This window comes from Carassius auratus, chromosome 10 (assembly GCF_003368295.1).
Source record: "Carassius auratus strain Wakin chromosome 10, ASM336829v1, whole genome shotgun sequence".
Taxonomy (NCBI): Eukaryota; Metazoa; Chordata; class Actinopteri; order Cypriniformes; family Cyprinidae; genus Carassius; species Carassius auratus.
In genome coordinates this window covers 11,758,438-11,775,646 of record NC_039252.1, presented here as the reverse complement: position 1 = coordinate 11,775,646, position 17,209 = coordinate 11,758,438, and the positions used below count along the sequence as shown (strand labels likewise).

Here is a 17,209-nt window from a genome sequence, read left to right as displayed (position 1 = left end):
CCTTTTACATACTGGTTCTTAAACTTTTATTTTGTCACCTTCATTTAATGGCCCTATTTGATTTAGTCCCAGAGATGCTCTCAATACAAATCTGTGAGTTATTTGTTAAACTGTGCACAGTTTTAGTGGACAAAAAAACAGATGTGGGTCTGAACATTTGCATAGGACATACCTGTCTGAGGGGCAAACTAATTTTCTTCCAAGGTTTGCTCAAGAAGTATTAAAGATCACAGTATCCATTTAGATTCTGGTTCTTTTTCTGGAAGTTTTTTTAATGGTGTTTTCATCTATAAGGCTATAAATGGCTTCAGTCCCCAAAAAATATGGGGATTTCCCAGAGTAATGCATTTGACCAATTTGTTGATAACCTGCTTGGTCACTTTGCATAATAATTGTATTGTTTCTAAAGGAGGAATGTCAGACCTCTGAATGAGTGGACTATGGAACCCAGCTGCATTATTCATGAACTTGAAGATGATCCTGACCTGGACACTAGCTGTTGAGCAGAAAGTTTCCAAACAGTGTGAAATATTTCCCTTGAAAAGTGTGCTTTGCAATTGTTCCTTACATAAATGCCACTTGTGTTTTATTTTATCTACTGCAATGACATTTGTGCTTTTTAAGGGTGGCTTAAGTAGCTATATACATTTTGGGGCTGGTGTGTATGTGTATTTGTGTGTGTGTTATTAGTTTTGTGGTGAAGTGAAGGCATATGTTTGCTCCTACTGGAATAGAAAGGGAGTTATTCCTCCCATTAAACAGACTCCTACTCCCCCTAATTAAGACAGGAAGAGCAGACAGCAGGCCAAATTGCACACTAAACAAAAGCATCCAGACACACAGACTAAGTTTATAAGCATCCAGCCACAGTTGGCTCCTGGTTATTAAGACAGAACTTTGGAGGGTTATTTTGGCAGAAGACTTATACCCAGCAGAGAAACCGCAAGGTTGTGGCCTTTGTGATGCAAAAGAGTCTTGATCTTAATGTTTTGTTGTCTAAATGTGCCTCTTGTGACTGTCACTAACATAATGCAAAAAGTAACTTTTTGTATGCACAAGCAAAATGTTGTATAATGTATGAAATTAGCATATTCAGTGGTGCTTGCCAAGGCAAACGCTTTTATTATTGCTTCGATTTGGACTACAGTGCATAATTTGTCTTAAATTGTACCTCAGATTATTATTATTATTATTTTGCTATGACATTTCAAGCTGGACATAATGTTTTTGCCTGATAGAGGATAAGATTCTCTGAAAAAATATCATAAAATCCAGCATAAGTGAAGAGTGAAGTCTTTTGAAATACGATGTGGCATAAACTAAAGCACTTTACTATGGTTGACAATCTTCTGCTGTGATAATGCACTGAAAGAAAACCTGTATTCATTTCTTTCTTGTAAACAACCCCTTTAAATCATTAGCATAAAAAAGTCAGAAGGGTAAGAGTTAAGAGAGAGAAATTTATGTGACAGTTTTTTTAAATGGATAAAATGTAATTTTTAGATATATACAGTATGTATCTGAAAAGGGTTTCCAGATACACTTGACTGATCATAATATCCTACAAAGCCAATTAGATGTGTGGAGGAAGTTGGAAGCGTACAATTAATTACCTGTTGTTTGGTAAGGTAATTCAAAAGTAACAGGTAGCCTTGAATGAGGATAATTACATCTGAAAATGTAATTTCTCATCAAGTCACACTTCATTTATTAATACATACTTTTAATGCTCCTCGCCTATTATGCACTGAAAATGCACATCATTCTCAAAAATCTTGTTGTACTGTTAGAACACTATATGACCGTGTTTTTTATTCTCTGGCCATAATCCAGACTGAGCCACCACTAGCCTCATCTGTTAGTCTCGGTTCTACAGAGGCTGCATACAAGTCACATTATCTTTAACAGTGAAGGAAAGAGCTTCTTTCTTTGACTTCAAATTGACACTGAACTCAAAGACCATCTAATCTCCACCTTGCAGCTTGTTACACATGAAAGAGATGGAGAGCTAAAAAGAAGTCCATTTCTTATTTATGGGTTCATTTGGAGGGCTTTTCATGCAAACTATTTAAATCCCATTGCTGCTCACCAGGATCTTTGGCCTCACGCTTTAGTATACCAAAGAGAAACTTGACTTCAAACATCACTGCACGTCAAATCAGATTATGGGCTTAGTGAAATCTTAAAAGGGAAGTGTGTGTGTGTCTCTGTGTATGTGTGTCATGCATGCTCTTTGTATGGTTACTTGAGTGTGGACTGCCTAATCAAAAATGAAAATAGTATGCTTACACTAATTGATAAATTGGACCCGGGCCTGTTGAGAAGGTCTCACTGGGAAGCCGCATGGTTGGGTCCCGATGCTTCTGATCAAGCTCTTTTGTTATCTTAATGCACTTTTGTGACTCACACAAACAAAAGCAAAATGTGCATTTTTTATGCATCAGCATTTTGTAAAGTGGCAAAATTAGCATTTTTGTGGTGCTTGCTAAGGTAAATACTACCGCTCATAATTACAGGACTTTGACTTCCACTTCTTAGACTGTTTGTGCTATAAACATGAATAATACCTGAATTTGTTTAAATTCTTAAGGAAATGCTAATACTTTTCACCTAAACAGCCAAAAAGAGTAAAGTTTTGCTATCTGTCTGTCTGCATGTTGTTGTTGTTGTACAATTCTATTCTATTGTTTTATTTTTGATTCAGTGCATAAGGCCTACAAGTTCTAAAGTTTGGGGAAATAATTTATTTATACTCATTTACATTGTTACAAAATTTCCTATTCCTATTTTTTTTTTATTTTTTTTTTCCTTTCTACTCATCAAACAATATTAAAATAAAAATTGTAATATGGTTTCCACTAAAATATTAAGCAGCCATTATCAAAAATTATACTAGTAATAAAAAGAAATGTTTCTTTAACTGCAAATCAATATAATTATAATTTCTAGAAGAATTGTGAGACTTAAGACTGTAATATTGTCTGCTGGAAATTCAGGAATAAATTACATTATATATATATATATATATATATATATATATATATATATATATATATATATATATATATATATATATATATATATATATATATATAATTTTTTATTTATTTTTTATTATTATTATTATTATTATTTATACACAATATTGCTGTTTTTACTTTATTTTTGTGTAAGAAAGAGAGAGACTTTTTTTCAACCCCAAACTTTTAATTGGTAGTGTAAGAACATTCAAACTTAATGGATTTTAAACTTTTCCAAAACTTTCAAGGTATTGTCAAACCAGCATTCAATGTTTGTACTGACAGCCTTTGCTTTTAGTAAAAATTTAGCAATATGAATTTGTATTGCAATACTTCATCCTGTTTGTCACCTCAACTAAAACTGGAATTTAAAAGACATTCTCAATTCAATTCTTCAACCTACTTGGCAACCACATTGCAATACACATAAAAATAGTCAGAACACCTGGCAATGTCCCACAAAAACGTACTGCTGCACGGTTGAGTTTTGCATGGGTGTTTTCTTCAGAAAGTATACAATTCTACTTTTGCTTCTGTAACTTTTTAATCTATAGATTGTAGCATCTGCTACCGGCTGTCAGAAAAAAGATAATGGAGCCGTTAACCTGCACCTGGACAGCAGCAGTTCTTCTGGCCTGGATGAAATCCATCTCCTCTATATCCTGCCAAGTCATAGCTCCCATATTGATCTAAACTGTGAAAGATACAGTTCGAGCACTGTTACCTGTCAATCAACCGGTGTTATGAAGTGAGCTTTATATATCTTTCAAAAAGACTCATGCATACAACTGCAGGATTTTGCACAGGCAGTGAATCTATGGAGCATCACAGTTCACTCAAGCTAAACCTTCACTCAGGAGAACCCTGTTGCCGCAAAACAGCAGATGTGTTGGGCTCAAACTGCTCTTTTCAGTGCTGTCCCATAACTTTCAGAAGTACGGTGTCAGTGCAAGCATTGAATATTTTAAGATTATCTTAATATATATGCAGGTGGAGAGCAGTGGACGTCCCTTATCACTGTGTCTGTATTCGGTGCATGGGGCGGCAGGATTAGGTGCATGACGGAGGCGACAGGGGCCGTAAGAGAGACAAAGTGTCTCGTCATCTTCACTCTCTTCGTTTAATTATGGAGTCTGAGCTGTCACGGTTCTTTGTGCAAGTGTCCGCCACTGCTTGCCTATGCTCTGTCTCTCTCCGGTTGACACATGATATGACTCTATCAGAATTATTTGCTGCAGAAGGTCCCTGTGCACATTAAGTAAAGTTCAAGTGGATGCTAAGGGGTTTGATCGCTCTGATACTCTCCCTCTTTCTCTCTTTTTATTTCTTCTTCCTGCCATGGATCATTCACTGTCTCAGTGTCCTTTTCTGCTGCTGCTCTTTCTCATTTCTTGTTAATCAGTGAATGTCTATGAAAGGATTTCTGAGTAGAAATTTAGCTAGATGCTTTAACTGAGAAAGAAATGCTGTTTGGATCAAGAAGAGAAGAAAGCTGTGGCTCTTAATCAAAAAGAAAATATTTATATTGTTGAAAATACAATTATTTTAACCCTTCTGTAACCCTTATTTTTAATCATATTCTTATTCTTAGTATTATTATTATTAGTAGTAGTAGTACTTTATATAATTGTCATTCTATCATATTATTATATAATTATTTAATTTGTGTGGGTGTGTAATGTGTAGTAGCATTTACGTAGCTTATTTATTTATTTATTTATATGTAATTTGTAGTCATATTTACATAGCTTAAAGTATTAAATGCAATTATTTATTTATTTGTTTACTTACCAATATTACTTGTTCCTTACTATAAATTCATGTATTGTCATAAACTCCTACAAGACATCTTTCAACAAGACTACAGTTTCTATCACTTATATGAAAGAAAGAAAGAAAGAAAGAAAGAAAGAAAGAAAGAAAGAAAGAAAGAGAACCTTGCTTGGAGATCTTTAGATAAGGCTGATTTTCTGCCTGTTGATGGCCAAGCATATATTGTAATGCTGGTAAAATTAAAAATAAATCTTATTTAGTTAAAAAACAGTGCAGCGTAAGAAAATCTCATGAGAAAAGGACCCGTAGGGGATGTAAGTTATAAAATTTTCATAACACACAAAATTACCTTAAAATGCTCCGGGGTGGGTTTTCTTGTTGGTGAAAAAAGCTTTCACCAGCTTTTGCAATCTTCATTTTTCAAACTTTTCTTTCTCCAGGTAACGAGTTTGGCCATCCGGAATGGCTTGACTTTCCCAGGAAAGGAAACAACGAGAGCTACTATTATGCCCGTCGCCAGTTCAACCTTGTGGACACTGAGCATTTGCGATACCGACAACTCTACGCTTTCGACCGTGACATGAATCTTACAGAAGACAAATACGGCTGGCTAGCTGCCGGTCAGGTGAGATGCACATACACACATTTTCTAAATGTGCATGTCTCATACTGGCTTTAACCTACAGAAGAAATCCAGTGTAAATCTCCTTGCTGAATCTCTCCTTGCCATCTGTTAAACTGTGGGGAGCTATTTATCTGCCATAATAAATGGGATGTGAAATGCATGGCCCATATGATAATGAAATTGCATAATACAGCCAACCAGGCATGACTCTCCATAGCAGGAAGTCTATTTCACACACACACAACTTCCACTGAAGACAGCAGAAAGAAGATTACAACTGCATTAAACTGTATAAACCCTGTCAAACCACAGTTTCTGTCCAATATATGTCTCAACAAAATCAGAGACTCATATTGTCTTTAAAGACAGAGATTTAAATTTAATTAACAATCAAAGAGATGGATGTCGCAGTCTGACATTGTAAAAAATCTCAATATGAATTCAAATATATATCATTGTACTCTTCCAAGAGCATATTATCTAAGCTACTCCATTCAAAAATAGCTTTATACCATTTTGAGAAAGGAGAAAAAAAATCTTAAACCAGCAGGCTCAATTGTTTTAGTTGGTTTAAGCTGATCTCGCAACCTGTCCAAAAAGTTTTATTAGATATTATTAGAATTCATCTAATAATATATATCATTATATAATCATTATAAAGTATAATTGTTTTAGTTAAAATGTATTTATTTAAATCATTTATATATTTATATTATTTTATGTTGTTTTTCTTATTCTTATATGTAATAGTAGAAGGATTGATTGATTGAAAGATGAATATGAGACAAAACTACAGAATGTCACATTTTATTATTGTGTGATACAACACAAAGATGTTTTACCATAAGAAACTCAGCACTTTTCCCTATCTGATGCGAGCAAAACTGTTGGAAAAGTTGCCACACAGGTCTCTCTAAGTGTTCAGCTGTGTCCTGTTGAATTAATTCTTCAGATATTAAAAGCAGGGAATGTGTCATATCAGTAATTTCCATTGCTTCTGCATTCTAAGTCTTGCATTCGATGATGACACACGCAAACCAAGATGAAGACGAGGAAGCCGATTCTGAAAGAAAAACAAGCAATTTGGATGGTAAAAGAAAAGCGGAAGTCAATTAGAACTATAAATGACTATATAACTATATTGAACATGAATTTCACCAGCTGAAGAGAAGACTAAAGACAGAAGCTCCCCAAAACAAGCAACAGTTTGAATTGGCTGCATTAAAGGCTGGAGAAAAGCATTTCAAAGCATAAGACCAAGAGTCTGGTGATGTCTATGGGTTGCAGACTCACTGCTCTGATTTGCATGAAAGGGATCTGAAACTAAATATCAGCTTTTAATCTTTTACATCTGCCTTAAAATCAACTGCTCCAATACTTATGCTCACATCGAATAGTGGGATGAACTCTGTAACAATCTGTAGTTTTGTCGCATATTCATCTTTTAATCATATTGACTCCACAGCAGAGAAAGCAATTTTGTCTTTACTGTTCCAGTACTTATGGAGGGCACTGTATATACATCAACGATTATTTTTTTTTAGCGAGATTAATCGCATTATGTAAAAATTTAAATAATGAATTCAAAAGTAGTTTGTTGTGCACTTTTCCATTTAATAGTACTGCTCTATGAAAAAAAATAATAATACTTTTTTTGCAAACACTTTAAACAAATAAGGTTCTTATTTATGACATTATTTCTTTTACATAGTAGTAGTTAAAATATTAAAATTTTAAAAAAGTTAAAATATTTATTGTATGTCAACTTTAATTTAATATAAAACTTACTGTCACTGCCAGGGCATTAACGTTTTTATAGAAAATATTTTATAGTTTGTCATAGAAAAACAAGTTATGCTCAAAGTCCAGAGCCTCAATCATAACATTATAACAGGCACCTTCCGAGTAAGAAAACCTGCACTGGGCCAAATGCAGCACAGTGCGGTGCTGGACAATACTTGATGGGCAAGTGCTGGAGCAGGTTGTGCGAGATAAGGGTGTATCTCACTAGGCAATCTTAACCGTGACCGAGCACGTCTGACCCCCAAAGCCCGGTTCGTTGGACTAGTGTGATCGCGATTCTCGACTGCCTTCAAGTGCTATCGGAAATTTCCTATTCCCCACTTATGAAGTTGTGATAGAGAAATTAAAAACATTTATTAAGCGAAAAAGAGATGATGATGACATTTGTAATGTTACAAAATATGCTGTTCTTCTGACCTTTCTTTTCATCAAAGAAACCTGGAAAAATTATACGCCATAATAATAAAAAGAAGAAGAAGAAATGTATTATCTATAAATGTATATAAATGTATATGTATAATAATAGCAAATCAGAATATTATGATTTCTGACTATAGTAATGATGATAAAAATGCAGCTTTTATTGTTCCCAATAAACTGTCTAACTGCACTCGCAAGTGAATCTCAAGTTGAGTGGCCACTTTTGAAGCCAGATTGGTTGCTGTCCAGGAGGTTGTTCTGTACAAGAAACATACAGAGTTGGTTGAACTAAAGCATTCTCATCCCAAGGCATCATATACTAACACTTTTGACATTTCGTCAACCCTCTAGCGTCAATATTAGACGCAGATTATGGGTTAGGGTTAGGGTTAGACCGCTAGGGGCCTTCTGTCCGATATTTATCTGCATCTAATATTGACCCTAGAGGGTGCCATGTGCATAGGATGCTGACGAAATGTCAAAAGTGTCAGTATATGACGCATTGGGATGAGAATAGCCTGGTTGAACAAACTCGCTCAATTGTCTTTGCAATGATCGGTAGAAGGGATACCGGTCTGTAGTTTCCTAAATGTGCTGGATTTAGAGATGGTTTCTTAAGCAGTGGGCTTACCTTCATGTTTGACAATCATATACTTAATTTGCATCTTGCTTTTGTTTCTAACAGGCAGCAGTCACGACTTTGAATCAAACTGACAAGGTGATCGTGTTTGAACGCTCAAACCTGCTGTTCATATTCAACTTTCATCCCTGCAACAGCTACATCGACTACAGGGTGGCAGTGGAGCATGCTGGGAAGTATCCTTTCACCAGAGATCTCCAGAAGACTAGCACATTATAGTAATGGAGAGTGTTTCTATATGTGTGGGAGTGATGTGCATATGAGCTGTGAAATTTACAGCAAGGATGTGGGAGAGAGGCTAGGTCATTTATTATAAATGCATTATCCACATATAATACACGCATGATGAGACTGAGTGTGTGTTTACAATGTTTTTGCAATTTAAAGACCTCCGTGTGTGTCCTTCAACCCTTCATGACTCTTTAGAGGCCAGCCTGCCATTGGTTGTGACACATTCCCATTGATGTGTAACGACGAGCTTGTACACTAGGGAGGAAGGGGGAGGGAAAAACGATCTGACAAGTCTTGAAAACACATTTAATTGGCTGCAGAGATGCTAGAGTTGACTGTCATCACACAAAACGAGCTGTTCGTGCCTTTGTATGTGTGTGTTTGTGCGTGGGTGTGTGCATGTGATGCTGTGTTGGGGCATTCGGGTTGCACCAATGGGAATTTGTGTTTGTATGGAGACTCCAATTAGGAGGAGAGAACGAGACACCCTACGACGAGAGAAACTACGGCTCATCAAACATCACCCACTCGCATATATTTGCGCACACAAATATCCACACTCACCAAAAGAGAAGGCCTTAGCCCGGTTCAAATCCACAAAGATGAAACAAGTGCCGTTGTTGTTTTTGACTGATTATGCTTTTAGCATATAGTGGAAGACAGCATTACCTTAAGCCAGAAATCAGGTCAATTAAAGGCAGAGGGTTTGTTGAAACTTAGAAGAACTCTAGAAAATGTTTCAGATTCATGTATTTGAACATACAGTGGAGATTCAAAATCTGAATTCCAAATATCATTTATTAAATGTACATTTTAAGTGTTAAGGACGTTTTAGAGGAAAGAAGTTTATCAATATAAAAATACTATAAATATATAATACAAATATGATAATAATAATAATAGTAATAAATAATCAACGTTACAGACGGACAAACCAAATACTAAGCCAAATTCTATTTAAAATGTCAATAAGATTTTGTATTATTATTAAAGTAAAATGGGAATAAACCTACAGTATATACTACTGAGCCAACTTCTGTTTATAATGTAAACAAAGATTGTGTATCAGTATTATCATTATGGTCACATTTTATTTTATGGACCAATTTTCGCTATTAACAAACCATTAACTATGATTTTGCCTCAATAAACTCCCAATTTGCTGCTTATTAATAGTAAGGTAGTTGTTAAGTTTAGGTTTGGAGTAGCATTAGGAATGTAGAATATGGTCATGCGGAATAAGTGACTTATAAGTACTAATAAAAAACCTATATGTCAATAATAGACATGCTAATAAGCAACTAGGTGAGATAGTGAGAATTGGCCACTAAAATAGTGTTACCATTATTATTATTATTAAAGTAAAATGGGAATAACCCTATATACTACTCAGCCAAATTCGGTTTAAAATGTAAACAGTATTTTGAATTATTATTATTATTATTATTATTATTATTATTATTGTAAAAATACTACTACTTTTACTAATATTAATAATCAAAGCAAATGGGGGACAAACCAAATACTAAGCCAAATACAGTCAAAAATTAACAATATTTTGTATTGTTGTTTTTTATTATTATTATACAAAATATAAATTCATAATAATAATAATAATAATAATAATAATAATAACACCAGTAAATATAACAATACTTAAATCAAAAGGGATAGTACAAACTACAGGTGCTGGTCATATAATTAGAATATATAGTTGTCCGTTATAATCATCAAAGTTAAAAGAAATAAACATTTGAAAAATATCAGTCTGTGTGTAATGAATTAATATAATATACAAGTTTCACTTTTTGAATGGAATTGGTGAAATATATCAACTTTTTGATGATATTCTGAACAGCACCTGTGAATACTAAGCCAAACAGTATTTTGTATTCTTATTATTATTATATAGAATATTGTTTTACATTTTTAAATAGTATTTGGCTTAGTAGTATACTATACTAATATACTAAATATTATATATTGTGAAATTCATGTTTATTTTGAAGTTCATCTTTTCACTCAGATTATTATGTTGCTGACAATATAAAACATAATGAAAATGCAGCACAAATGGATTTTCACTTATGGTCTCAGACTTATGGACCCCACTTAACTGCGTAAATCTGCATAATTAGTTTAATTCAACACTTCATTCATTTTCAAGTCTCTTGTTTTTGTCTTGTCATGAGTCTGTGCTTGTGCGTGAGTTGCTGAAAGTATCAGAATCTTGTTTGTGAGCCCATCGAAATGGATGTGCCTATGCCTCAGATCAATAAAACAGCAAATTATGGTGGCAAACAGACTCGGGCAGCCTGCCTCAAATGGGGTGGGATCCATTTATTTTGCCCCCAAGAACGAAGCTCTATGTTGGGGGAGGCTTGAGTTTCTGCTAGGGGTTTTCTGCAGCCTCCATGCTTCAGGGAAATAGAATGAGATCGATAAGGTGCAGTAGAAGTATATCTCCAGACCTTTCCCCCTGCCTCTTTCCACTTTTACATTTCATTCAATGTGTTTTGCCCTTACAGTAGTTTCCCTCTTTTCAAAGTCAAGGGAAGCGGACAGGGATTCTCGTCTGTGATAGTCAACAGTTGCAGGCACACTTTGCCAGGCAAGGGTTTGATAAACAGTACGTGTGCATTACAAGGTTGCAGCTGATGCTTAGAGATTCTTGGTACTAAAAGCCAAGTGAGAGAGGTAATGACAATATCCTTTGTCAGTTTTGTACATGATGAAATCCTAGATTTCCTATTTCCTAGAAATCCTATTTTTTTTTTTTTTCTTTTTTTTTTTTTTTTACAAAATGGAAAAGTTTGTAATTGTATCAGTTTCAGTTCGTTCTTTAGTGGGTGCTTATTTTTGTTGTTATTGTTAATTTATGAATTAGCTCATAAAGTTAATTCACACTAATAGACTATAATATAATATTATTACAATTTAAAACAACTGTTTTCTAATTTTGTATATTTTTTTATAATATATTTTTATTATTAAAACTATTTATTTCTTTAATGGCAAATATTTTTGTTGAAAGAGTTAATGTTTTTCTTTCAGGTTTTTCAAAAATAGAACGTTCAGTAATAACAGCATTTGTTTGAAATAGAAAACCTAACATAATAAATGTATTTAAAGTCACTTTTGATCAACTTAAACTGTATTTGATGTACATTTTTATGGTTTCCATGTTAATATTCACCTTCAAAAACTGTTCAACATTAATAATAATAACAATCAGCATATTAGAATGATTTCTGAAGGATCACTGGAGTAATGATGCTGAAAATTCAGCTTTGACATCACAGGAATTAATTAAAATTTAAAATATATAAAAATTGACAGCAGTTGTTTTACATTGTAATGATATTTTACAATATTACTGTTTTTTTTGTTTTTGTTTTTTTCATCTAAAAAAATATTTCAGATTTATGTAATTGAACATACAGTGGAGATACTGAAGATACTAAAGAGATACTAAATACTTAACCAAATTCTATTTAAAATGTAAAATATATATATATATATATATATATATATATATATATATATATATATATATATATATATATAATCAGCCTTGCACTCGCCTTCCAGAAAACTTTCAAACTCAATTATAAATGCCCCCACTGTCAAGTAATAAACACCTCTGCAAGGGACAGAGCTACACGCACTGAGCGGCTAGTTTGAACTGTGTCACTAATGCACTCTCCAGCAGCTCCAGACTCGAGCGATCATCCTCTCATTATAGCAAACCCAGAGCAATGGCCCTTGCCCACCTCCAGCTCTGCTCTTACCCCCTAGCCTCCTCTTCAGAGAGCCAGGGCTGCGGGGAGCTGCCGGAGATGAGCTCCACCAGCTGAAGGCCTCCCACCAGGGCCTCTATTTAATCACGGCCCAGGCAGCGAGCCCACTTGGCGGGGAATAAAGACACCCTTCAGCCAGGGCCACTTTGGCTTCCTCCAGCCCCTGCCGCTGCCCTTTCTGTGTCTTGCTCACGAGGGGGGAGCCCTCTTCCCATGCCACCAGCCGTCGGGCTTTGAAGATGAGAGGCGAGGTTGATAGAAGTATGGGACCGGCGGATAGAGCGGTAAATACGGCTGTTTGCGCCTCCCTGAACACCTAATCGTTTTGTGTTTGCCAGTGTTATTCTTCTCATTAAAACATCGCCTTTAACCAGAGCCCGTGTGGGCTTTGTAAAAAAAACATTTCCTCCGTTCCCACCCTGAAGCCATAAACCTAAATGTAGAATTTGAAATGACACTCGTTGATATTCAAGTGGCATTTTGCTTTTTTTACCCTGTCAGTAGATTTGTTCGGTTCTCTTTCTCTCGGTGGCCTGTCCCGTGTCTTCCCTCTCAGAGCTGATACTGTAGATGTTGAAGTGTGAATCCCACCAGGACATTGGCTTGATCTGTCTTTGAGAAACACATTTCGCTGTGAGTCACATCCTCATTATATCTCATGCGTAATGCAGCGACACACACACACACCTCTGATATGATATGAAGGTCTGGTATTATTTCATATCTGCCGTGCCTCGTTCCCATAGCTGTGCCGCTGACTGGCTGGAACCGTTACTAATCGCTTAAAGCTGATCATTATGCCAGATTTCTCCTCTGCTGGAGTGTTTTGTTTTGGGGGAGGCAGGGACGGGGTCTTGGAGGACGATCAATCATTTCTCCTCGTGGGAGAATATCGATCCATCCGGTCTCCAGGGCCATGAAGTGCAGAGGGCACGTTCAGCCGATTGGGTAGGTCGATAAGAACGTGGCTGGCTCACCCTGGCTTCTGATAGGTGATCACAGCCACGCTTTTTGATGCTGGACGGGGAGGAATGGTCACAATAACTGGAAGGGTATGTGGGGATGGTGGTTTTCCCGTAGGAGAGATTGAATGAATCGCATAAAATCAACAAAGCCTCTCAGAAAGACCAGAGATAAACTTTGTTGGCTCCACTGGTGACAGCAAAAAGAATGGCAAAATAATGTTTGTTTTCAAAAAAAAAAGAAGTATCTTTCATTATTTGGACTGATAGTCTCACCCCAACTCTTTCCACTAGTTAATGCCATGATACTACAAATGTTTTTTTTTTTTTCTTAACTTATTGGCTAATATATTTTTACATTTTAAGCATAATTCTAATTATGAAAAAAAAAAATAGTTGTTATTTACTTGATATTGTACTGGACACCAAGAAAACATATTGTTATTTAAATAAAATGAAGATATTTAATAATTATTTATTATTAATTAATTAATTAATTTGTATTTATTATGTTTAATTTTGTTCTTTATTATTTAGTTTTTGTTTAGTTGTTTAATTATTTAGATATATTATTATTTTATTTATTTTTATTGGACAACAAGATGAAATTGAGTTACTTAAAATAATGTTTTATTAATATTAATATTATTGTAAAAAAAATTTAAATTAAGAACATTAAGCCTTTTTTAATTCATTCATATTTCTCTTAATACTGTACTTTGCAGTGTTCCTGTTGGGTTCACATACACACTTTGTTTGTGACTTTTTAGTAAACTTTGTTTGGTTATGTGAGTGTGTCCACTCTCAGAGAAACAAATGAAGTCCTCCAGACTTTATCCCTCGAGAAGTCTAGAGAGTGCAGTCAGGTCTACAGTATATCAGACTTAAGGGTTCCCCAGTTAAAATGTGTCCGGGGGCAAGTTATCTTCAGATCGACTGGGGTGCTGAGAGAAAGGACCAACTTCAGCGAAGTTTGAGAGAGCTGTATATCCAGGATGGTGGGACATTGTGTACACTTTGGAAACTTTTCTCTGCATTATTCATGAAGACTAATGCACCAAGTTGAGGTGAAAGGCTACTGATTGTATAATGTTACATATTCTTAGGGCACGCATGAGGGACTTTTAATGACTGCCACTCAAAGCAGTTTACAGGCAGTAAGCCGAAACAATAACATTAATTACTTTGACAAATACTTGCTGTAATCTCTGCTTTTTAGTGCCCTGGGCTCAGTCTCATTCTCTTGCTGTATTTTTGTCTGTATTTTTAACTCCTTATTATAAAGTCAAGACATAAAACACAAAGACAAGACACAAAATAAGATGAGCCCCTTGAGACACAAACATCGGTATTGTTTTTTTCCAGCTCTTATGTTTTAAATATTAATTAATTATACAAAAATTGTGATATTTTTTATATTATGTTTTGGGATGCATTTTAGAAATATACAGTTATAATTCAGTTTAGTACTGTATATGAGCATGTTTTCACTTTCTTTAGACTCTTTTCCAGCAAGCTTAGAGACTAAATTCATCCCAGAGCAGTACTCTGACTCTCTTTCAAAGGATGGAACTTCCCTTTGTTCAGTTCAAAGCAGCACTAATGAATCAGCAGTTTCATTTAGAATCGTTTAGCATTGTTTTCTTTTTCTTTTTTTCAATTTTAATAAATAAGCTCTGTTGTGAATAATGAAACGTATTTGACCCCCAAGATCCTCTATTGTATTTACACAGCATTAGAAAGTTTCTATCTCTTAATATGGCGAGAACCGTAAAAAAAAAAGTATGTTCCGTGACCCTGACATGCTAAGAGATTCAAATATATATATAAGAAAATGTTTCTTAAAGAAAAGTAAATATTTTCTATCTTTTTTTACTATCCCAATATTATGATTGTTTAAAATTTTTTTTTACTAATAATAAAAATAATGAGAGAACAAATGTTTTGCCAGCAAATTCAAAGTTTTTGTGAAGGAATGCAAAAGTGTTTTAATATAATTTTTCCACCCATCTCATATATTTTTCCTATCATCATATCACCTTTGGTGATCGGTAATGTTTTAAAACACATCATTCAAATACTATTATAACAAACAGTAGTCAGTACAATGTGTGCAGCAGTAAACTTGTATTCCGTTCTACACATAGCCTTTGATAAACAACAATTGGACTCAAAACAAATGGGAGAGATCGACTGGATTGTCTAATGTTGATTTAATGGTGATTGATTGAAGCTGTAGTTACCATCATAAGATTCAGACATTAATCTCATTCACACAGTGGGCACACAGACATAATTTGTGTAGCCGAAGAATGAAGGTAACTAAATTGTTTATCTACACTGAGAAGAAACAAGCATAATTCTTCTGAAACGAGAGCTTCTAGGGCTGTTAAAGCGATGCGTTATAGTCTGGACATTTTCCTACATTTCAACAGAGGCGATTTAAGGGCAGCATTAAAGTAGGGGGAAAAAAGCTTTTAGAAGTGAAATAAAAAGGGCGAATTGGCTAGAGAGAATGATAACGTGTGTTTGAAATGAGAGAAAACTTTCAAAGCAGATAAAGACAGAGAGCGAGGAAAGGTCATGCGGGTATAGATTTTAGATTTAGGATATTAGATTTTCGACAGTTCAAGAAGTTTAGGTGAATGACCCACAGCGGTGTTGATTCCCAAAGTGATTCATGTAGTGTGGAGACCAGATTCCTTTCCCAAGAGTCATCCAGCCTTTCTGTAAAAAGTGGAGGAGCCTGGTGGAAACTGTTCGGCTCTGTTCGGAGCTAGTGGGGAGTAGCTCTAAGAGAAATCAGCCACCTTCCAAACAACCTGGGGAAAAGAAGAAAAAGGGAAAAACAGACTTAATGGGAATGGATTTGGAAATGCATGACGGCATGCAATAAACAAGACTGAAATCTAAAAAGAAGAGATTGCTTTCCCACCAGCCTCCCCTAAGATGCAGAAATTCTCTGGAAATCAAGGTTGCGGTTCTGCTTGTGCACACGCCATTGTTGTCTGTTTACTAGATTCAACCCCAATCCCTCTCAAATCCCCAATTTTACACAGAGCCGTGGCGTTTTTATTGCCGATTTTAAAACTATCACGGCAAGTCGGCGGATATAATCTCTCTCCAAAATGATGTGCTTGGCAATTCCTGAACCTGATGTTTTTTTTTTTTCCCTCCTTTGTGAGGTTTTGTTTGTTTGATGAAGGAGTAAAGGAATACGCCTCTTGGGAAGCAGGAAGGCGGATCTGGATCAGCTCCATAATTTTTGGAAGTAGAGATTTTCTGGTTTAATGAGAATAGGTTGCCACCTGCCCTTCTTATCCAGCTCACAATTAAAAAACATGTTTGACTTTCTCTAATCCCTACAGCAGCTGGCTGCTTTTACAAGCATCATCAAATGAAACTCACCAGTTGAGAACCACTCATCTAAACATTGGTAATGTAAGTCTGTGAAAGGAGAGAATTAGTACTGTCAAATCGATTAATCGCGAGTAATCACATCCAAAATAAATGTTTGTGTTTGTGTGTGCATTTATATATATACATATGTAAACACAAACTTTTATTTTGGATGCGATTAATCGTGATTAATCGATTTGACAGCCCTAGACAGAATATTTCCATCCAGTCGTAAAATTTTTTCTTTATTACATAACAAGAGTTATTTTCCACAGTTTAAAGATGTTTAACCTCTTCAGCAGCAGTCAAATGTCAGAAATTATTTTTCAGTTTCACAGGAACACTCAAGCCGTTCAATGACTCACATTTCACAGTATCGATTCTGATAAGATTATTCATGCTAATTGTTAACATTTAGTGACCGAGAAATTCTTTTTCTCTTTCTTTTTTTTTTGACACTGACCTTCAGGGAACCTTATGACCGTAAAAAGTTGACTTTATGCTAATTGTGAGCCAAAAAGCTGCAAAAATATGTT

At 35.1% G+C, this 17,209-nt stretch overlaps 1 protein-coding gene across 1 annotated transcript in view; it reads left to right on the top strand.

Moving 5' to 3' along the window:
* Nucleotides 1-17,209, top strand: part of gbe1a (glucan (1,4-alpha-), branching enzyme 1a) — a 118,674-nt gene that overhangs the window by 81,192 nt on the left and 20,273 nt on the right. The window contains exons 13-14 of the mRNA XM_026273678.1: nt 5,234-5,418; nt 8,327-8,457. Of these exons, the coding sequence (XP_026129463.1) occupies nt 5,234-5,418; nt 8,327-8,457 (316 nt within the window). The remainder of the gene's footprint in view (nt 1-5,233; nt 5,419-8,326; nt 8,458-17,209) is intronic.